This window comes from Trichechus manatus, unplaced genomic scaffold (genome assembly GCF_000243295.1).
Source record: "Trichechus manatus latirostris isolate Lorelei unplaced genomic scaffold, TriManLat1.0 scaffold00001, whole genome shotgun sequence".
Classification (NCBI taxonomy): Eukaryota; Metazoa; Chordata; class Mammalia; order Sirenia; family Trichechidae; genus Trichechus; species Trichechus manatus.
Genome location: NW_004443937.1, coordinates 28,237,963 through 28,261,521, shown reverse-complemented (window position 1 = coordinate 28,261,521; position 23,559 = coordinate 28,237,963). Strand labels below are relative to the sequence as shown.

General features: G+C 48.3%; 2 protein-coding genes across 4 annotated transcripts in view; both read left to right on the top strand.

Moving 5' to 3' along the window:
* The window catches only part of RHOA (ras homolog family member A), a 54,404-nt gene extending 51,527 nt beyond the window's left edge, over positions 1-2,877 (top strand). For all 3 annotated transcript variants that reach the window (XM_004368526.2, XM_023726833.1, XM_023726837.1), the window contains 2 exons: positions 145-275; positions 1,621-2,877. In XM_004368526.2, coding sequence (XP_004368583.1) covers positions 145-275; positions 1,621-1,794 — 305 coding nt within the window. In that variant the 3' untranslated portion in view covers positions 1,795-2,877. The remainder of the gene's footprint in view (positions 1-144; positions 276-1,620) is intronic.
* Positions 2,878-4,057: 1,180 nt separating this feature from the next.
* Positions 4,058-5,207, top strand: GPX1 (glutathione peroxidase 1). The gene is made up of 2 exons (XM_004368525.2): positions 4,058-4,360; positions 4,637-5,207. The coding sequence occupies exons 1-2, from the start codon at positions 4,097-4,099 to the stop codon at positions 4,994-4,996; spliced, it is 624 nt and encodes a 207-aa protein (XP_004368582.2). The 5' UTR covers positions 4,058-4,096; the 3' UTR covers positions 4,997-5,207.
* The last annotated feature ends 18,352 nt before the right edge of the window (positions 5,208-23,559 follow it).

The following is a 23,559-nucleotide window of genomic DNA, read 5'->3' as shown; positions in this document are numbered from 1 at the left end:
TTTTGAAACTAACAAGATTCCATTAAATGTCCAGCAAACTTCTAAAGCAGCACAGAAAGTTTTACAATTTAACCAGAGCTCTTAGAGATTCTTCAAAATTGAATTGTATGTATCCCCAAATTCTCTGCATTTTGCTTCTTTCAGAAAACATCCCAGAAAAATGGACCCCAGAAGTCAAGCATTTCTGTCCCAATGTGCCCATCATCCTGGTTGGAAACAAGAAGGATCTTCGGAATGATGAGCACACAAGGCGGGAGCTAGCCAAGATGAAGCAGGCATGGTCTGGGGCAGGGCTCTGTCTTCCTGTAGCATTCTTAAACCCTGGGCCCCAAGAGTAGAGGTTCCAGGGACCCATCAGAAACCCTCACAGGCCAGGCTGTTTCAGAGGAAGGCTCAGACGTCCCTCTTTTCTTCATCCCTCATCGACTGGGGCCTGCACAGAGTGTCCTTAAAGCCCCTCAGTCTTGTGAGATGTGGTGCCTCCTGTGGGGTAATGCTGTGTCCTCAAAGACTGCCAGCCTCAGAAGGAGCCATCACAGCAATAGTCAGTGTCCCAGAGGCAGGAACATCAGGTTTTTTTTCCTCTTCAGTTATAACCTTGGTAGATGTGAGGCCAAAGATAACGTTATTGGCAACAGAAGGATCAGGAAATCTTGAGGGCAGGGAGTACAGCCACGGGCAGAGATCCCTAATGCCTTTATAAAAAGGATGATGGAAGTGACACCTTGTCCTCTCTACAGGCCGGTGGCCTAGTGGCAGGGCTTCCTCCCTGCAGGAGTGTGCTGAGATCTTCACCTGAGTGGTAGCGTAGTTTCTCCTACTGAGATTTCTGTCTGAATGTCAAGATTGGGATCTATTACTTTTCATGAGCAGTCAGTCCTCTGTGAAGCTAACTACAGGAAGATCTGAGGGCTGACCCTGTGCCATAGTTTAGTGCTGCTGTAACAGAAATACCACAAACGGGTGGTTTTAACAAACAGATTTATTTTCTTACAGTTTAGGAGGCAAGAAGTCTGAATTCAGGGTGCCGGCTCTAGGGGACAGCTGTCTTTCTCTGTTGGCTCTGGAGGAACGTCCTTGACTCTGAGCTTCTGCTCCTGGGCAGTCTTCATGTGTCTTGGCATCTCACTTCCCCCATATCGGCTTGCTAACTTGTGTTCAATTTCTTTTATATCTCAGGGAAGAGATGGACTCAAGATACACCCTACACTAATCCTGTCTCATTAACATAACAAAGACAATCCATTCCCAAATGGGATTATAACCACAGGCATAGTGGTTAGGATTTACAACACATATTTTTAGGGAATGCAGTTCAATCCACAACACCCTGGATGAGCAGCTTGAGTTTTGTCCTTGATTCCTTCATGAATCTCCCAGGGCTCCTCTGATCTCTCCCTTCTTTGTCTCTACTTCCCAGAGAGGAGATCATTTGATGGGGATTTTATATTTTGGGGGGCAGTCACTGCATATCAGTTTCAGAATTCCATAAGACAGAGCTCAGATCTGGGAGTTTGGCGACTTTGAAAAGAAGCCTGCTAGCTGACTTTGAATACTGTGTGCCTGCTTACTACACGTCTGTGACACTGTTAACTGAAAGCACTCTTCTCTCTTTGCCAGGAGCCGGTAAAACCCGAAGAAGGCAGAGACATGGCAAACAGGATTGGTGCTTTTGGGTACATGGAGTGTTCAGCAAAGACCAAAGATGGAGTGAGGGAGGTTTTTGAAATGGCCACGAGAGCGGCTCTGCAAGCCAGACGTGGGAAGAAAAAATCTGGGTGCCTTGTTTTGTGAAACCTCGCTGCAAGCACAGCCCTCATGCGGTTAATTTTGAAGTGCTGTTTATTAATCTTAGTGTATGATTACTGGCCTTTTTCATTTATCTATAATTTACCTAAGATTACAAATCAGAAGTCATCTTGCTACCAGTATTTAGAAGCCAACCATGATTATTAATGATGTCCAGCCCCTCTGGCCCACCAGGGTCCCTCTGACACTTGCTCTAACAGCCCTCCTCTGCACTCCCACCTGACACACCAGGCGCTAATTCAAGGGATTTCTTCTTGCTTCTTTCTAGAAAGAGAAAAAGTTGGTAACTTTTGTGAATTAGGCTGTAACTACTTTATAACTAACATGTCCTGCCTGTTTTTCTGTCAGCTGCAAGATACTCTAGTGAGTCACCACTTCAGAACATTCCTCCTAAATGGGTTTCATTGGCATAGCTCTGAAGTGGGCATCCAGTTTTTTGAAAATGTGCTCAGCCAGAAAGGCCCAAGTCCATGCAGCTGTGGCATAGTTACAGTTCTGTGGTTTCATGTTAGTTACCTTATAGTTACTGTGTAATTAGTGCCACTTAATGTATGTTACCAAAAATAAATATATCTACCCGAGACTAGATGTAGTATTTTTTGTATAATTGGATTTCCTAATACTGATATTTGTCATCTCCGCAGAAAGTGTATTGGTTTTTTAAAAAAGAAAGTGTATTTGAAAATAAAGTCAGATGGAAAATTCCTTTTAAAAATTCCCGTTTTGTCAGTTTCTCTGATAAAAGATGGCCATATGACCCCTTTTCAGCCCCACTTATCCTAGTGCCCCCTCCCCAGAGCTGGGCTAAGTATATAGGAATTTGGTTTCACACCTGAGGCAGTTAGACACTTTGGAAGGTGGTGTAACCTGTCTAACCTGGACTGCAGGGTCTGGCTCTAGTTCACAGTGCTTTCTCCACTATGTCCAGGTTCCCTCCCAGAGGAGCCACCAGTCCTCTTGGGCGGCACTCAGTTTCTCTCTTCTCTCCAGCTGACTAAACTTTTTTTCTGTACCAGTTAATTTTTCCAACTACTAATAGAATAAAGGCAGTTTTCTAAACTTCCTGTATCCTGGTGTTTGTGTTGCTCTCTCCAGGGTTGGGAGCAGGAGAATGGAAGGACTCAGCCACCTGGCCTAGCCTACCCTGGAGAGGTTCCCTAAAGACAGCAAAGTGCCACTTGCTTCCGTTTTCCCACCCATTACTAACCTAGCTTCTCCCAAGAATGTGGAAACACTTAATGCTGTGTCACATTCAAGTTCAGAGTGTGGGTGGGAATGCAGTTTACTGAGACAAGGGGGACACTTCAGGCAGTCATTCTTCTGGAAGAATCTCAGGGAGTATAACCTTTTCCTGTACTCCCTATCCTTTTTCAATGTCTTTCACTTCCAGGCCTGAGCTCCAGATAAAGTAGACTAGGGATGAAGATGGCCTGAGATTGGTTGGGTTCCCTCAGCCCTGGGTGCTGATAGGCCCCATTTCCCTTTTCCACCGGCTGGAGCCTTAGGGCTCTCCTGAACACAAATCTGTTCTAAGGGTGGTGCACTGGGGGCAGCAAAGGAGGAGGGAGACCGGAGGTGAAGGCCCTCCTGTCAGCCCCAGAGCGCGGGGGACGTGAGTTAAAAGGGGCGCTTGTATTGAGGCTGGGATCACCGTAAGCCTGGAGGCCTGGCTGCCCCCGGAATTGCCCGTGCTTCCCCCATCTTGCCTTTCCTACAACAGAGCCTTGGTAGGGAAAGAACCTGCCTGGGCGGCCGCTGGCAACCACACCATCACAAGTCACGACTCGCTGCATGCATCTGGCGACAATAGAGCACATGCTAAGAGTGTAACACGGCACAGGGTGGGCCGGGTAGACACAAGCGGCGCCCGCTGCTGCGGCTGCTGCTGCGGCTGCTGCTGCCGCCGCCGCCGCCGCTACCACAGTCGGCCAGTCTCCACGGGCCGGCTCTATGCCCTCAGGAACCTTTGAGAAAGGATCTGTAGTCCTAGAGGGCCCAGGAGAAAGGTGCCGAGGGCGCCCCTAGGCGAGGGTGCCAGCTCTACCCTGCTGTGAACCAAACGTGTCTGTTGCTCCGCCTGGCCTGGGTGGTGCCCGCGTCCGGCCCGGCCGCGCCAGCACCGGCCCGCCTTCCGGGTACCCTGCCGGGGGGGGCGGGACCCTGGGGCCCGGAAGGGGCGGAGTGGCTGGAAAAGTGCCTGCGCCACGTGACCATGCTATCTGCTAGTTAAAAGGACGTGGCCCCCTGAGCCGTCCCGACGCTCTGGTTCCGGAGCTGTACCGGCGCCATGTGTGCAGCTCTAGGCGCGGACGTAGCCGCCCTCGCGGCGGCAGTCCCGCGCTCGGTGCACGCCTTCTCTGCTCGCCGCCTGGCCGGCGGGGAGCCAGTGAGCCTGGGCTCGCTGCGGGGCAAGGTGCTGCTCATCGAGAACGTGGCGTCGCTCTGAGGCACCACGGTCCGGGACTACACCCAGATGAATGATCTGCAGCGGCGCCTCGGCCCCCGGGGCCTGGTCGTGCTCGGCTTCCCGTGCAACCAGTTTGGCCATCAGGTGCTCCGGGAGGGGCGGGGCGGAGGTGGGTGTGCAACTGGGGTTGGGGGCGCCGGCGGGGCGGCCGCTGGGCCGGGCAGCCTCAGGCACTGAGCGCGGAGAGACGGGCCAATGGCTCGCTTCCCTCTGGGCGCTCTAGTCAGCTGGAATTCAGGCCTGCCCTGGAGTTGTGCAAAGAGAGCAACAGCTTGGGTCATCGAAGAACTCCTTGTTGCGGTCGGAAGACTTTCCCCGCCCCTCGCGGCCCCAGGTCCCAGCCGCCCTTCTCTCTCGCAGGAGAACGCCAAAAACGAAGAGATCCTGAATTGCCTCAAGTACGTAAGACCAGGCGGCGGGTTCGAGCCCAACTTCACGCTTTTCGAGAAGTGCGAGGTGAACGGCGCACAGGCACACCCGCTCTTCGCCTTTCTGCGGGAGGCCCTGCCGGCGCCCAGCGACGATGCCACTGCACTCATGACCGATCCCAAGTTCATCATCTGGTCTCCGGTGTGCCGCAACGACATCTCCTGGAACTTCGAGAAGTTCCTAGTGGGTCCCGACGGTGTGCCTGTTCGCAGGTACAGCCGCCGCTTCCCAACTATCGACATCGAGGCCGATATCGAAGCCCTGCTGTCTAAGGGGCCCAGCAGTGCCTAGGGCGCCCCTCCCCGCTTTCCCAGGCTGCTTGGCAGTCACTATGCTACTTTCCGTGGGGGTTTCATCAGTGAGGGTGTTCTCTCTAAACCTCAATGGAGGAACGCCTGATGTCCGGGAAAGACCCCCAACGTGGGCGCTTGTCCTGTCCATCCCAGCCTCCCCTCCCAGACCAAGACAAATCTCTCCACTAATAAAGTGCCAGGGGTGAGGAGAACTGTGTGTGTTTCCTTCAGCGTGGGCCTGGAACACCTTTCCCGCTAATCTTAAGCCCTCTCCCCTCCCCCATGGCCAGTGTCCTGGCCAAGCCTGAACGTCCTTTATTTATTTATTTTTTTAATTTTTTTTTCCCATACAAAAATTTATACGTACATTGTTACGTTACTCTAATTGCTCTCCCCATAGTGTGACAGCACATTCCTTCTTTCCACCCCTGATTCCCCGTGTCCATTCAGCCTGCTGCTAACCCTCTCAGCCTTCCCATCTCACCTCTGGACAGAAGCTGCCCGTTTAGTCTCTTGTATCTACTTGAGCCAAGAGGCACACTCCTCACGAGTATCACTTTATGTCCCACAGTCCAGTCCAATCCCTGTGAAGAGTTGGCCTCGGAAATTGTTTTAGTTCTGGGTTGATAGAGAATCCAGGGGCCATGCTTTCCGGGATACCTCCAGTCTCAGACCATTAAGTCTGGTCTTCTTACTAGGATTTGAATTCTGCACCCCACCTTTCTCCTGCTCTATCCGGGACTCTCTTGTGCTGAATGCCCTTTTATCTGCAGTGTATGGCATCCACTTGTTTTTGTGGGAAGCCAGACTTCTGTCTCTGCGTTTCTCCTTCTGCCAGGGGATGCAATAGGGCTATCCCAAGGCACTAGTATAACAGAAAGCCCTTATTCTGAAAAAAAGAGACAAGCCAGTGACTGACTCTACCAGTAGTAGGCTTCTCTTTTTCTGACTATTTGTTGGATACCGAAATGATCTTCACAAAAATAACACGACGGGCCCCCAGACGCATTCAGTCTGTGACCTCTCCAAGTGTTGGGACCACACAAGCCCATTTAACACAGCTGGAAGCCTTCTGCAATGTTACAAGTTCTTTTCCTATTTGCTAGATCTTTCCATGTTGCTATCCACTATTCCTACCGGTTGCTGCCTCTCATGTATTCAGAGCAAGAAGAGTGTACAGTTTAATTGGCCCTTCTGATTACACCCTGCCCAGCACTTGGCAGCTACAATTGCACAGTCAGGCCCAAGATAGGGGCACATCTTGGAAACCAGCTGCTGCTTCTCAAGCACAGCTTTAGTCCAAGCTCCCCATCTGTTGGCCCTGCTGCCAATAATCTTTTAAGACAGACCTGGAGTCACTTGCTATCATTGTGCAGGGTACCCTGCAAGGCCCGGATGCAGCTTCTGCTTGGGCAGACAGACCAAGAAGGATGTTGGCAGGGTCACTCAGCAAGTCCCAATATGGGCCAGAAGTTCCTGAGTCCCTGGGTTGGTGCTTAAATTGTGGTTCAAGTCCCTTCCTATGTCTGACCCAGCTTGCTCAAGAATGGCCCGCTGGGCCCTAAGCAGGGATCTTTCTGCCCTTGCAGTCTGCCCTCAGGTCACTGGGAGATGAAGAACCCTCTGCACCTGCTCTGGTTCATCTCCCTCCTACCTCAGCAGAGCACCTGCACAGGCCCACCTGGCCACAAGGCCTCTCCACCTTCTCTGCCTTTGAGTACCCCCTGAGGTGACCCAGGCAGAACTGTCTGCTTCCCCTGTGCCCCTCAGAACTGCCAGAAGTCTCGATTGCATTTGTGAGTAACGGGTCTGCCTCTCCAAAGGGTGAAAGCCTAGGAGATGGACTGGGGCTGGCCATCTCAGGGCCCACAGGGCCCAGCATATATGCATCAGCAAACATTTGTCAGTCTATAGTAGGAAAACTGTCCACTCAAACTGGGGGATGGGGATTTTTGAGGATCATGCTGTATATATATTTTCTTTTTTTTTAAGATTCCAGATCTGACTCCTGGAATGAAGAGTAACTTGTACACCTGGGTATATCTGGGTACACCCAGGTCATCTGTGACTTCCCCGTTAGCTCCATATCCTTCTCTTCCTCAAAAGCCCTTTACTCCCTTACTGCAACATTCATTCAGTCCTTCTGTGCCAGGTCCTCTGCTGGATGCAAGCGATAGAGTCCTCAGGAAGGCAGAGGAAGATAATTACTAAAAGCGCATTTAGTTCTACAAGGTAGTGCAGGATGCTTTGAGAACATAAATAAATAAATAAATAAAAGGGCCTGGCCCAATTGGGAGGATCATGCTTGCCTTCTGGAGGAAGTGACAGTGAAGATGACTTGAGGTCAAGAAGCAGCTGAGAAACGAACTGAAGGAGGGGTGTCCAGGCAGCGAGAACAGTAAGTGAGAGCCTGAGGTGGGAAGTTGGCATCGTTAACTGAGACTAGCAACACATGGAGGAGCGAGTTTTGGGGGAGGGGATGTGTTCAGGTTTGGATGTGTTGCATAAGACCTCCAGATGGAGATATCTGGGGCAGGTGGACTATGAGTTGGAGGCAAAGGTCTGGCCGAGGGTACAGAAATCACTGAAGAGGATAAGATTACCTGGAGAGAGTGGCATGAAGACCGTCAGGGGGCCTAGGCCTGAGGCCTATCTGTTCACACTCTTTTCAGGTCAGGTGATGAAGAAACAGCTGCAGAGGAACAAGGACAGAGTCGAGCTGAGGGAAGGGACATTTCATGAAGGAGAATGGTCAGCTGGGACAAGTGTCACTGGACTGAGTGTCTCTCAGCAAGTGTAGTTTTAGGGGAGGTGGGGAAGCTGGAGCTGAAGCCAAATAGCCAAGGCTCTGTTCTTGTTAAAACCTTCCACAGCCCACCTTCAGAGATGCCAGTTTGGAAAGTCTGGGGACCTAAGGTCCTGCTAATTGACATACCAGCTGGACCTATGAGGAGAGAGATCACGCTCCAACTCATTCCTTTCTCCCCTGGGTCATTGTGGCCCAGGCCACAATCTCTGGTTATGTCCAGGATGGGAACCCAGGGCTTTCCAGCCGACTCCAGGCTTGTCCCCTGAGGCTTCCTGGTGACTCACCCCTCCTCGCCCACTTCTTTTTCCTCTCAGCTTATGCCTTGGACTGCTAAGGAAGGGAACTGCCGAGCTTCCAATGTGGCTGACCCTGGCTGGGGAACATCCCTCCTCAGTCTCCAGGCTGCCTCTTTCCCTTAGCTGAAAGTCCTTTCCAACCGTCTCGTCTTCAGGAAGACTCAGGATAAAACCAGTTAAAACTTCAATAGCTTCCTCTACAAGAAACTGGACATTTTTCCCCAACAACGTTAGCACTCTAGAGCACGTGCTCCAACACACGCATTCTTTATCATTCAACCGTGTAACTGCTACTGGCCCTGACCTGCACTCACCCCGCCCCATTGTGAATCAGCAGCTCAAATTAATAAGTAAAAGAGGAGGAATCACAGTGAGCCTAAAGGAGGTCCTGGCCTTTGGCTACAGGACGTTGCTTGCAGTGGGAGCTGGCGGTAGCATTTAGGCCACAGACCTTCTGAGAAGGAGATGGGCCTGTCTTTCTTTGTTTTTAATGTTAATTATGATAAAATTAGGACAGGCACTTCTTGCACAATTAGCCCTTGAACAGATAACTTCCTTTTTCTAACTGTCTCAATGTAGTTCCCCAAAGAACAAAAAAGGAACCTTATTTTCAGAGAAGCATTCCTAGCCTGATAAGCTTAATAAATCTCTTAAGTTTTAACTTTTGGGCAATACTAAGTAAAAAATATTGCCTAAAAATTTCCCCAAGAGGAATACAACAGAGTCCTTGATGGAGGAGGAGAAAAGTGGGGTGCAGAACTCAAATTCTAGTAAAAAGACCAGACTTAATGGTCTGACCGAGACCAGAGGAACCCCGGAAGACACGGCCCCTGGACTCTCCATCACCCCAGAACTAAAACAATTCCCGAGGCCAACTCTTCAGACATAGATTAGACTGGACTATAAGACAGAAAATGATATTCGTGAGGAGTGTGCTTCTTAGCTCAAGTAGACACATGAGACTAAATAGGCAGCTCCTGTCTGGAGGTGAGATGAGAAGGCAGAGAGGGTCAGGAGCTGGCTGAATGGACACGGGAAATCCGGGGTGGAAAAGAGGAGTGTGCTGTCACAGTAGAGGGAGAGCAACTAGGGTCACATAACAATGTGTGTATAAATTTTTGTATGAGAAACTAGAACTTAAAGCACAACTAAAAAAAAAAAAGTTTCCCCAAGAGAACACAGCGTAGATTTATAAAGAATAGGCCATGATCCCTGTCAGATTACTCTGGATCCGGCAGGTTTTTATACACTCACCAAATGCACTCAAAGAGCATGCTTTCATACTCGGTGTGACATACCTGGGCCGGCCACTAAAATAAAGTTCAGCTCTAGGTGGTCACACAAGTCACCCAACACCTGTTTTATTTCAGGCACTGCCAGATTGGGAGCTGGGGGCTGTTATATAAATGAGCCAAAAATGGCCACTGTGTATTGGCTGCACATTATTTACTTCCTCATAGCAAGTTGAAGCTTATTAACCCAAAAAAGCCTGCCTGTGCCAACCTCAAATTTGTACATATCCAATTGTATTAAAATAGCCCAAATAAGCAGATTTTTAACCACTTACAGCCTGCCTGTTTACATATCCCATGAAACTGCACCTGACATCTGCTAGCCTTAGATAAGATAAAACTCTGTAGTTATAAAGACCTCCAGCTGCATCTGCCCTTCGGAGTGCTGACCCAGAGACTCCCCACCTTTCTACAGGAGGACATCATTCCTCTTCCTGGGGCTTTTCATGCCTCTTCCCCTACTGATGGCTCCCTGTGCCACTGGCCTTTGGAAGGCCTCCAGCCCTGCTACTTGTGGCTGTCAGTTTGTAAACCAAATCTGTTACTGTCCAGTCAGTTCTGACTCGTGGTGACCCCATGTGTTAAAGAGTAGAACTGCTCCACGGGCTTTTCTTGGAAGCAGATTGCCAGGCCTTTCTTCTGCAGTGTCACTGGGTGGGTTTGAACTGCCAACCTCTAGGTTAGTAGACAAGCACAAACTATTTGCGCCTCTAAGGGACCTTATCAATGCATGTTGTTGTGTGCTACTGAGTCGATCCCAACCCATAATGACCTTATATGACAGTAGAACTGCCCCATAGGGTTTCCTATGCTATCATCTTTACAGGGGCAGATCACCAGGTCTTTTTTCTTGTGGAGCAGCTGGTGGGCTTAAACCGTCAATGTTTGGGTTAGCAGCCAATAGCAGCCGAGCGCTTAACCACTGCACCACCAGAGCATTAAAAAAAAAACAACCAAACCCATTGCTGTCAAGTCGATTCTGACTCAAAGCGACCCTATAGGACAGAGTAGAACTGCCCCATAGAGTTTCCAAGGAGCACCTGGTGGATTTGAACTGCCAACTCTTTGGCTGGCAGCCATAGCACTTAACAACTATGCCACCAGGGTTTCCACCAGGACATAGGCCCCCAGTGAATAGCTTGTTGTGCAATGCTCTTATCTCACAGTCATATCTTTTTCCTTAATCAGCCCCAAATTCCCTCGAATTCACTACAGCGACACAAATGAGACAAGGAGTGAGACCTTACAGGCCCTGGCTGTGGGTTAGCATAATCCTCACTGCTTCCCAGAGAGGTTGTGCACAAGTCAGAGACACTGCTGGTCTCCACCCAACAGCCATTCCCAAGCCCTTCTCCTGGCCAGGCTTCCTAGCCAAATTCCTGGCAGAATCTGCTTTCCTAGTCAGCATCACCTGCCGCAAAGGTAGGGGCAGGTGATCAGATCTTTGCTGCAGAAAAGTGCAGGGGTTTCTAGGAAAGCTCCCATGATCCTATGAGGTGGGAGAAGGGAAGGTTCCTCCCTCCCTTCTTGGTGGTGGGTATTGTTGAGGGTACCTAGAATGCTGGGATCAAGGCAACCACCTTAGGACCTTGAAAAGAAGGCCGGTCAGGAGGGCCACAGAGAAGCATGACCCTCTGTGCTCCTGGAGCCTTGACGTCCTTCAGCTTTGACTTCTTTAGGACCTCAACACCAGACTTGTCATGTGAGAAAACAAAAACCACAAACTGGGTAGGCCACTTGCCTCTGGGCATTCTGTTACTTGCATCCAGAAGCATCGAGACTGACATGACATGACAGTCGTGTACTGGGGAGCGACCCGGCAGTCTTTCCATCATTCGTTCTGCAGACAGAGACCCTGCCCCCAGTACCCCTCCCAGATCCAATGTAGTTGTGATCTGAAAGGCCAGGGTTATAGTTGTTAGTTGCAGTCAAGATGGTTCCGATTCATGACAACCCAGTGTGTGTGTGTGTGTGTGTGTGTGTGGTGGGGGCAGGTAGAACTACTCCATTTGGTTTTCGAGGCTGTGACCCTTTGGAACCAGATCACCAGGCCTGTCTTCTGAGGGGCCTCTGGATGGGTTCCAACTGCCAACATTTTGGCTAGTAGTCGAATGCTTAACCATCTGCGCCACCCAGGGATAGGAGCCCACAGAGCAGGCCCATTTGCCTTAGAAGCCTAGAGCCCTGAGCGGCTTTCAAAGGCTCATGAAGCTCACCCTGGGGAGTGTTCTAAGGTCCTGCAGGTCACCTGCCTCCCTGTGGAGGGAAAGGGATCTGAGTCTCCCTGCAGAGGAAGCATCTGTTATCCCAGTCTCCACAGTCCCTGGTATGTGCCTGTGTGTGCCTGTGTGTGAATCTAAAGGCCTGGCCCCAAGCATAACTTGCAGACCTCATCATGCACCCGCAACGGGCAAAGGAAATGTTGAATATGCTTTTGCTCCCTACTCTAGTTGCTTAAGTTTCCTTCCCAGTGAAGTGTCTGTAGCAGGATCCTCTGGACCCTCTGTGTTCTTGTAGCATTTTTATCACACAACACTGTAATTACATGTGTAACCATCTTCCCCAACCACACTGGCTGTGAACCCCTGGAAGGGAGGGACTGTGAGCATATAATAGATACTCAATTACTATTAGTCAAATGAAAGAATAACTAGTATCTAGATAATTGTTTAATTCATTCATCCAGGAAATGCCTACTGAGAATTTACTCTGTGCAAGGGACAAACAACACACACAAAGTAACATGTAAATACTTGTTCATGATTAAGACATCCATGGTAATGGGATTAGAGGAGGGAAGAGAAGACACTGGCTACACTTGAACCCAGGGTGCCACATCTTCCCTACCCAAACTCGGCTGGCCGCCAACAGTGGCACAACCGAAATGGAATCTGTCGAACAGCCAACAGCAGAGTTTCCAGTGCAGGAAAGGTGTCTACACCTTTCTAGAACTACCTCAATCCCACTTCCTGTGAGACTCACTCAGTTTTTTGTTTTTTGCCTCTGTCACATCCCCAGAAACCTAATCCTTACATAGCAGGTTAGAAAGTGACTCATGGCAACCCCATACAGTTAGAGTAGAATTGTTCCATAGGGTTTTCTTGGCTATAATCTTTAAGGAAGAAGATTGTCAGGCCTTTTCTTCGTGGCACTGCTGCGTGGGTTCGAACCATCAACCTTTAGGTTAGTAGCTGAATGCAAACCATTTGTGCCACCCAGGGACCTCTGACAAAACATTTTGTTCTTCTAAAGTATATTTCTAGAGGCTTTTACTTTTTCGTAATCTCCTTAGGCAAGTTAAGGAAGCACAGGCAAGAAGGGACCAAAAGTATTTCTCACTCACAGTCACCTCAGATTAAAAGGTGCCCAGTATTTGTGAATACTGAAGGAAGGAGACTGCTGTGTGTGCTCTGTGATTGCTGGCCAAGTTCAGACCTAGGACGACTTGGGAGGGCCAAGTCGTTAGTGTAGGGCAAGCTGCAGCACCACCAAGGCAAGAACTTTACGATTTGGAACCAAATAAAGCTTAAAAATTTCCCACACCCGGACATTACAAATCCACAGTTGCAGTTGGACTGTCGTAGTCCAAGATCCATCAGCAAGTGACCAATCAGCCAGGCCTGTTCCCTCTAGCTCCCTTCCTGCTTTCTCTCCTGCTCTTGTGGTTTAGCACTTGGCTGCTCACCAAAAGGTTGATGGTTCAAACCCATTAGTTGCTCCACAGGAGAAAAGACGTGGCAATCTGCTCCCATAAAGATGACAACCTAGGAAACTCTATGGGGTTGTTCTACTCTGTTCTATAGCGTCGCTATGAGTTAGAATTGACTTGACGGCACTCAACGACGAAAACAACAACTTGTGGCCCAAGGTCCCCTGCAGTGGGTGGGTTTTCCAACCCTGGGGTTTAACTATAAGGCCTGGGCACCCGATGTGGCCTACACTTCTTCCTAGGGTAAGGTGGCCCCACAGAACACAGTGCTGGGGCTTGGGTGTTACGCAGGCTGAATCACTCACTCTTGTCATTTCCTCCCAAGTTGTAGGTCACTCCCACAATAGCAGGAACACACAGACAGATGGTCATTGTTTCTAGTTCCCAATTTAAAAAAAAAAAAAGCATTTTAATCAAACAAACTTATTAACAAATTTTAAAAACTGGAAATAATGATGATCTTCCCACCATGAAGTTTCACTTTATTCTTTGCCATTTAACTATTGGCACGTTGTAATCTTCATATTCATTTTTCAGGAACTAGCTAGAACTCCAAAAACCAAACCTGATTCTGACTCATAGCGATCCTGAAGGACAGAGCAGAACTGCCCCATGGGGTTTCCAAGGAGCGGATGGTGGATTCAAACTGCTGACCTTTTGGTTAGCAGCCGAGCTCTTAACCACTGTGACACTGGGGCTCCACCCATAACTAGTGCACTATTTTTACAGTCGTTTTATAACATAGAAAAGTTCCTGGTTTAAAAAGATTTTCCAAAATTTTCATTTTTATAATTAGGTTTTGTTCTCCTTTCTAGAGACAGTGCTGGTGCCAAGGATTTGTCCTACTTCCTTAAGACTCCGACCCAGGCCATAAATGGTAAAAGGAGAAACAGCTATAAAAAGAAGAAGGAAGCAAACACCCTCCAATATAGGTTCTGAACTAATGTCAGTAACCCAACTTTTTTTCCTCGTAAATAACAGTAATACAAGTAGTATATCTTGTTTGGTAACATTTGTAACAGTTTCAAAGAACTTTCACAGGAGGGGTGAGAGTAATCAGTGTCGGTTCCCCAGATGTGGAATCACCACATGGTGGTAACTCCGATCTGCAGGGGATTGACTGCTATGCAGGTTTTTTTTTTTTTTTTAAAAAAAAAAACGTTGCCATCAAGTCGATTCTGACTCTCAGCGACTCCATGTGTTACAGAGTAGAACTTCTCTGTAGGGTTTTCTTGCCTGTAACCTTTACAGAAGCAGACTGCCAGGCCTTTCTTCCACAGCACAGCTGGGTGAATTTGAACCACCAACCTTTAGATTAGCAGCAGAGCGCCAACCATTTTCACCACCCAGGAACCTCCTGCAGTTATTCAAGGCAGTTTTAATTCCAAGTTTACTTTCCCCTACTACCTATCCAACTGCCAAGAGGCTTCTGTTTCCAGATGGTGCATAATATCCCAGGGAGTACAAACTAATTTCAATTAGCCAAAACTCAACATAAAAAAATAGCAAGTCTGTTCAAATAACCTACCACACCTTCTCTGGGCCAGCCTCCCACCCGCTTCCTCCACCCCCAACACTGAGCATGGCTCATTTGTTGATCTCCTCTCCTCCCTCGAAATCACTTCCCCAGTGAGAGTTTTCTAATGAGTCTCTGGGCTTCACCACTGTACCGTGGGTGTGAAGCACCCGCAGCCATTTCCTCTCTGCTTTAAAACCTCCTACAATATCTGCCTGCCATTTAAGGCAAGACATGAGACCTCTCCGACCTCCTTTCTAGTCTTTGATCCCCTTAGGCTCTTTTAGTTGTTTGCCCCAGCTCAATTGTCCTAATCCCCACTCTGATCCTGCCCGGCCAGTTCCAGAAATTCTTTTCTGATCCTTGTAATCTCCCCTCCTGTGACATGCACTCCCATCTCTATGCTTCCTACACTTTCTTCAAGACCACACTCAAATGCTATTCAGGTCAAAGAACCCTTTTTACAGCTGGGGGTTATGCCTGGCACTGCTACAAAGCTTGGTTCACACCTTTTTGTGGCACTTAACACATACTCCTTGGCATTGTGGTTATTTGTGGAAGCCTCTTCTATTCTATTAGATTGTATGTTCTTTGAGAGCAGGAACTGGATCTTATTTTTCTCTGAAGGTAGGAACTGCTGGACAAGGCCAGCTGATGTGCCCCTCTTTGCTCTGGGTTTACTTTCCCTTCCAGGAGGAGGGTTGTGTTTAGGTGTGCAGGGTCGGGTAGAAAGCATACAGTGTCCAGGACACTGTGTCCTGTTCTCGGAACAAATTAAGAAGATGCCTGGGCACCTAATGTGGAGAACACACCTGGATCTCCTCCTTCTTCTCTTGTTGCTATCACTCCTCTGTGGCTGCTTGTCTCCCTGAGAAGGCAAGTAGTTCTGTGTGGAACATGTTGTTTTTGCAGAATTTGGCCTTGGGCCAGATGATTCTGGCATCCAGACCATTTGGAGACGATTGTTAATGACTAGATCACACCTGGCACTCCCTGAAACCCCTGTAAGGGCAGCAATCCCACCAGTCCCACGTTTGGGCAGCTGTGGCTCACCTAAGGTCTCTGGCTGAAGACAAAATACAGTAGTTTTTGTTAGTTGCCATGGAATAGGCTCCAACTCATGGTGACGTGAAACTTGCCTCTAAAAATGGAGGTGCGTCGAGAGATCGAAGAAAGAGGACGGCAACTCCAGGGTGGTAGCAAAGGAGTTTATTAGGGAGACTTACATACGAGGAAGGTCCTGGGCGGCAGCAGGATCGAGCAGATCTCTTCACCCCACAGTGGGAGACAGGGGTTTTATAATGGCAGTGAACATTAGTGGCTACATGCCAGCAATGCCTCTAGACTTACATAAGGCCGTCTCAGCAAGAATTACATAAGAATGACTTAGCAAACGGCAGTGAACTAGTGGAAAGAATAAGGGTGGCCATGTTCAGCCTTGCAAAGCCTGCTTTCCCTTCAGTCCACCCCTCGAGGTCAGCTCTTACAATCTGGCACATTTCCCCTCTTTTGCAAGGTCCCCGAGGGTCCCAAGAGGAGGTGTTACACCTTTGCAGGTAGGGACAGTGTTGCTGTCGCTGGGAGGCACAGACCACAACAGCAACATAGACAAACACAGCAGAAAAACCCTATATCCAGGTGTCTTAGGCTGAGTTCTCTAGAGAAGTAAAACCAGTGAAGTGTATAAATATATATATAAAGAGATTTATATCAAGGAAATTGCTCACTGGTTGTAGAGGCTGGAAAGTCCCAAGTCCCTGGGTCAGATCAGAGGCTTCTTCCGACTCACATAGCTGCAGGGGCTGACCCAAGATCAGCAGGTCAGACAGTAGGGCTCTGACTCACAGGCTGCAGAGACCAGCGAATCCTGAGATTGGCAGGCAAGACAGCAGGTGAGCTGTTAGCTCAAGTCCCAAGAACTGGAGGTCAGACAAACAGGAGCCAGCTGCAGGATCCAGAGGGAGCAAAAGCCAGCGAACCTTGCCAGAAAGTCCACCTATACTGGATGCAGGCCACACTCCGAAGGAAACTCCCTTTCAACTGATTGGCTACTCACAGCAGATCACATCATGGAGGTGACTGCATTATATCAAATCTCATCATGGAGGTGATCACATCATTATATGACTGCCAAAATACATCATAACCACCAAACCACTGAGAATCATGGCCCAGCCAAGTTGACACACAACCTTAATGATCACACGAGGAAAAGACCAAGACCCAACAACAAACTTCACCAGCCAGAGGGGAAAGAGGAAAACCAGGTGGCCACAGGAGACCAAACATCAGGTGTGTCCAAGGCTTCCATCTGCTTCTTCACATCACCTAACAAATCAGTTATGTTCAGGTGGTAGTGTGGTATATAGGTACAACATTCAGTTTTTACTATGGCACTTGTCCTGCTTTGAGTGGCTGTTAGAATGCCTAGAGTCATTCGGTCCTGAAGGATTACCTTTCTCATTTGAGTGGTTTCAGCAATTAATAGCCTCATGCTTTCTCTGCTATTGTTCAGGCCTTGTTTAGTAAAATTAGAGCTTCAATTTGTCCCATTACTTTTAAGGAGCCAACGGAGGAACAAAAAGATAAACGGAAATCATACCAGTGGAAAAGACTATGTTTGGTCCACCTGGCTTTTACCATGGGGTAGTTCAGAGGTTTTGGTATAATTTTTTCTAACGGTTCCTGCAGCATCGGGTAACCCCAAAGTGCAGCACGCTATCCAATCATACGATAACCAGGGCCACAAGTAGTGGCCATACAGCCATCGAGTGTTGTTAGGAGCGAGGTATGCTCCTGCAGTCCCGTTTGGGTTTTTATAGTGTAACCATCAGTGATATTAGGCATTATCACCCATTGGCAGTGGGACACAGGCGTCCAGCCCACTGTGTGGGAGGAGGAATTGGAGGGAGACAGGGGAACCCATGGGGTTTTAGTTGGTTCCAAACAGACAGAAGTGGGTTTCCCTAACACACTCTGTTCAGGTACTGTCATGGATTGAATTGTGTCCCCCCAAAATATCTGTCAACTTGGCTAGGTCATGATTCCCAGTATTGTATGATTGTCTACCATTTTATCATCTGATGTGATTTCCCTATGTGTTGTAAATTCTATCACTATGATGTAGTAAGACGGATTAGTGGCAGTTACATTGATGAGATCTACAAGATTAGATAGTGTCTTAAGCCAATCTCTTTTGAGACATAAAGGAGAGAAGCTAGCAGAGAGACATGAGGACCTCATACCACCAAGAAAGCAGTGCCAGGAGCAGAGGGCGTCCTTTGGACCTGAGGTTCCTGCGCTGAGATGCTCCCAGACCAAGGGAAGACTGATGCATCACAAGGACCTTCCTCCAGAGCCCACAGAGAAAGCCTTCCCCTGGAGCCAGTGCCCTGAATTTGGACTTGTAGCCTACTGGACTGTGAGAGAATAAACTTCTCTTTGTTAAAGTTATCCACTTGTGGTATTTCTGTTATAGCAGCACTAGATAACTAAGACAGGTACCAACCAACCTAAACCATTCCAGAGGTTGTAAATACCCTCTCGTGGCCACAACTGAGAAGTGTTGCAATCTCTTACCAAGATGCGGGTGTCTGCAACAGTCGGAGCGCAGGAAAAGGTGATGTTGTGCCCATGCTCCTGTTATACCCAATTAGTTAGAGAGGCTTTAATATCCCCTTCTCATGTCTCCCACAGCTGCCCAATTGGTTCCATGCAGGAGCTCCACACTCCAAGGCATGCGTTTGGCTCTTGAGAAGGGGAGTTGTCCACAGACCCAGCAGTTGCTAGGAAAACGTTGGCAGCCCTGAAGGGAAGAAAGCAGAGTAGGCCATACCTATGGTATCTGGTAGATACCAACAGGGCTAAATCTTCCCCTTCAATTAGGATAACACTAGTGGCTCCCCCTCGGGTGGTGAGAGCAGTGGCTGCTTTAGGCATTTTTCCTGGCTGAGTTTACCATACGTGCTGCACTGGGGAGGTCACTTGAGGGGTTGTGAGTAAAGTCACTTGTTTTGCTGTATGCCAGAAAAGAAGACCCACTTCCATCCCTCTTGATATAACCATCGTTCCTTTTCACGTAAAGTTGACTGTCAAGGCCCTCTGTGCAGTAGGATGGTGGGCTCCCACGTTAGGCTGATCAGTTCCTCTGCCTCCAAAGAGACAAAGTAAGCAATTCACCCTGGTGGGGTAACCCATGACAAGTGCCAATAGATGGTTCTACTTCCCAGTGCCAGGGCCTGACGTGTCAGAGGACCATGCTGTTTTGTTCCAGTAAAAATCTTGGTGGAGACACTTGAGGAGTTTGTGATGTCACTCAGGGCTCCTAGTCTGCCATATGGTGTTAAAGCCCCAGTGGGAGCCGAATTCATCAACCTTAAAGCCTCAGCCAGCACCTTGGTCCACCCTGCCAGGAAAGCCTTGCCCGTAAGGGTTCGTATTTGTTGTTTTAGGACACCGTTCTTCCTTTCCACCAGGCCCATGGCCTGGGGGTTGCAGGGCAGGTGCTAATGCCACTGTACCTTGTTCTCAGCTGCCCATTTGGGCACACTGTGATTTGTAAAGTGTGTACTCTGGTCACTATCAATTCTTTGGGGTATCCTGTACATAACGCTTGATTTTTGTAATCCTTTTATTGTAGCAGCCTGGTTTGCTTGTTTACACGGGAACGCCTGTGACAAGTTGGTAATAGTTTCCACGCAAATGAGAGCGTATATTGCTCCTTCACAAAATACTGGTTATGTTTCCTTATGTATCTTCCCAGGATCGTGGGACAGGTGTCTTGGGCACTGGCGTGAGTACATGGAGCAATTCTATACAGCAATCACCAAATTACTATACTTCACTGCTATGCCTGCCTCTTTAGCTATTTTCCAACTAATATGGGCATTACAGTATTCATTTTTCTGGTGAATCCAGTGAGCAGCTTCCCCTTTGGGATGTACCATTTTAATTTGTGCTATAGTGTCTGCTTCTTGGTTTCCTAGCGGGGAAAGAGGTGAATGCGCTGCTACATGAAAGACAGGTTAGCGTCCAAGGTTTGGAGGTGATCCCAGATGTCCTGCCACAAGGCTTTCCCCCACAGGACTTTATCCATTATTGTCCACTGTTCCTAATGTCATTGGCCTATCCACATAGTTAACCCAAAGGCTACTGCCCAACTGTCCATATACAGGGTTAAGGGCCAAGGTTTGTAGGTGATGACCATCCACAAAACTCTTAATTCAGCCCATTAAGTGTTTTGCCCTGAGCCAATTTTAAGCTAAATTTTATGAGTGGAGTCTTGCACAACCACCACTGTCCATAGTGGTGGCATACCTTGTGTCATGGATTGAATTATGACCCCCAAAAATGTGTGTATCAATTTGGCTGAGCCATGATTCCCGGTATTGTGTGATTTTCCTGTATGTTGTAAATCCTGCCTCTGTGATGTTAATGAGTAAGGCAGGACTCAGTCTACAAGATTGGATTGTGTCCTGAGGCAATCTCTTGAGATATAAAAGAGAGAAGTCGGTGGCGGGGTGAGGGGAGGACACCCCATACCACCAAGAAAGCAGCGCCAGGAGCACAGCACGCCCTTTGGACCTGGGTTCCTTTGGACCTGGGGTCCCTGCGTGGAGAAGCTCCTAGTCCGGGGGAAGAGTGATGAGAAGGCTGACAGAGAGAGAAAGACTTCCCCTGGAGCTGATGCCCTGAATTTGGACTTTTAGCCTACTTTACTGTGAGGAAATAAACTTCTCTTTGTTAAAGCCATTCTCTTGTGGTATTTCTGTTATAGCAGCACTAGACGACTAAGACACCTTGGCTAGAGCCATCTGTTTACCAGGCATCTGCTGGCAATGGGCCTTCCTCTCTCAGACGAGAGATGAGGCAGCTCCAGTGGCATGCTAGCCTGTGCTGGGGGGTCATCTTGACACGTCACTGGGACGTATCTTGGGACAATGGAGTGGCGGAAGGTGCACTGTGCTGTTACAGGTATGCATGCCATTTGGTCAGTGTAGCTGTCAGGGGGATAGCTGATGACAGCTTGGAAAACAGCCTGTTGACCCACCCGTTTAAGGGCAAAGCTGTGTGAAGGGTTACAGCTCCCACCCCTGTTAACGGCTCTACCTGGTGGAGAGAATTATAGGCCACCAACAATTGTTTCTCCCTGGGACTGTATCGATTTTCTGCCCCCCTCCATAGTTGGGACCAAAAACCTAGGAGGACGTTAGTTCCAACCTGATCTTGCCATAAGGCCCAGCCAAAGCTGTCCTAGGTGCTGCTTACGTCCAACCGAAAGGATAACCCTTCACGTATCGTACCTAGTGCTTTCACTTGTGCAACCAACACCTTTGCCTTCTCGAAAGCTTGCTGCTGTTCATTACCCTAATCCCAAGAGGCACTCTTTTTTACCAGTTGATAGACTGGTCTCAAGCACTGGGCCAAGTGAGTACTAAATACTCTCCAATACCCCAAAAGACCCACAAAAGCCTGCACTTCTTTTGGCGTCCTGGGGTGGGGTAAGCTTGTATCTTATCATTTATGCCTTCATGCAACACATGGCTCTTACCCGACCAGATGACCTCTAGGAATTTTACCCATGTTCCTGGCCCCTGTACCTTCTGGGGATTCACAGCCCATCCTTTCCCCTGTAGGAAAGTGATTAAGATGTCCTGACATTCCTGTAACAGAGAAACATCTTCAGCAGTTAACATGATATCACCAATGTAATGAAATCAATGAACAGTAGCGGGAAAGGAGAAAAGGGCCAGATTCCTAGCAACCATACCATGGGAAATGGCGGGCATATGTAGATAGCCTTGGGGTAGCATCTGGACCATCCATTGCTGTCCCTTCCAGGGGAAGGAAAACTGGTCCCGAGCAAATGGCTCCTGAGCAGATGGGGTCAGAGGGATACTAAAGAATGCATTGGCCAGGTCTCTATTAAGGGTTTCCAACTAGTAAGTTACATTTGGGACTGCAGCATGTGTAGGAGGGATCACCTTGTTCTCTATTGTCCATGGTCATACTCCAGGACCCATCTGATTTCTTCACAGACCACACAGGGCTGTTAAAAGCACTGTGGGCTTCCCAGGGGATACCTTTCAATTCCAAATGATTTCACTGATTTCCTTATTCCTCTGGGCACCTTATGTTGCCTGATATCCACCACTTTTTGTGGTGGGGACAAGGTTACTTGTTCCCATGCTGTATTCCTCCTCAAGACTGCTTTTACCACCCTCACCTACAGTCAGAATTCTCCCACAGATGTGATCAAAGTTAGTCCCATGAGGACATTCACCCCTAGAATGTATTCTGGTTGTCATGGTTTTAATTATGTCCCCTCAAAAATGTGTGTATCAATTTGGCTGGGCCATGATTCCCAGAATTGTGTGGTTGGCCTCAATTTTGTGATTGTAATTTTATGTTAAAGAGGATTAGGGTGGGATTGTGACACCACCCTTACCCAGGTCACATCCCTGATCCAATGTAAAGGGAGTTTCCCTAGGGTGTGGCCTCTACCACCTTTTACCTTACAAGAGATAAACGGAAAAGGAAGCAAGCAGAGAATTGGGGACCTCCTACCACCAAGAAAGTAGTGCCAGGAGCAGAGTGCGTCCTTTGGACCTGGGGTCCCTGCATGGAGAAGCTCCAAGTCTGGGAGAACACTGGTGAGAAGAAGGCCGACAGAGAGAGAAAGCCTTCCCCTGGAGCTGACACACTGAATTTGGACTTGTAGCCCACTGGACTGTGAGAGAATAAATTTCTCCTTATTAAAACCATCCACTTGTGGTATTTCTGTTAGCGCAGCACTAGATGACTAAGACACTGGTATTGGGGAAATAAAAACTTGATATGGTTTAGGGGGAGTACACCCTATTTATAGGGTCAAGAGTACCTTATGTATGGGGACGGACTTTCTGCCATACCCATCAATTGCCACGGGGGATCCTTGAAACCCTTCAGGGTTTCCAAAGATAAGGGTGCATTCTGTCCCTGTATTAACAGAGCTAGCACCCTGTTGCTTGTTTGTTCTTTTTTATTATTATTATTTTATTGTTTTTAACTTTTATTTTATTGTTGTACTTTAAGTGAAAGTTTACAATTAGTCTCTCATACAAAAATTTATACATACATTGTTATGTCACGCTGTTTGCTCTCCCAATACTGTGACAGCACATTCCTCCTTTCCACCCGATTCCTGTGTCCATTCAACCAACTCCTGACCCTCTCTGCCTTCTCATCTTGCCTCCAGACAGGAGTTGCCCATTTAGTTTCATGTATCTACTTGAGCTAAGAAGCACACTCTTCACGAGTATCCTTTTATGTCCCATAGTCCAGTCTAATCTTTGTCTGAAGCGCTGGCGTCAGGAATGGTTTTAGTTTTTGGCTAACAGAGTCCAAAGGCCATGTCTTCCAGACTCCCTCCAGTCTCAATCAAACCATTAAGTCTGGTCTTCTTACTAGAATATGAGTTCTGCACCCCCCTTTTCTCCTTCTCCATCAGGGATTCTCTGTTGTGTTCCCCGTCAGGGTGGTTAGTGGTGGTAGCTGGGCATCATCTAGTTCTTCTGGTCTCAGGCTGATGCAGTCTCCGGTTTATGTGGCCCTTTCTATCTCTTGGGCTAATACTTTCCTTGTGACTTTGGTGTTCTTCATTCTCCTTTACTCCAGGTCGGTTGGGACCAATTGATGCATCTTAGATGGCCGCTCACTAGCTGTTAAGACTCCAGACACCACTCACCAAAGTGGCATGCACAGCATTTTCTTAATAAACTTTGTTATGCCAATTGACCTAGATGTCCTCTGAAAGCATGGTCCCCAGACCTCCGTCCCTGCTGTTCTGCCCCTCGAAGTGTTTGGTTGTATTCAGGAAACTTCTGAGCTTTGGTTTAGTCTAGTTGTGCTGACTTCCTCTGTAGTGTGTGCTGTCCTTCCCTTCACCTAAGATAATTCTT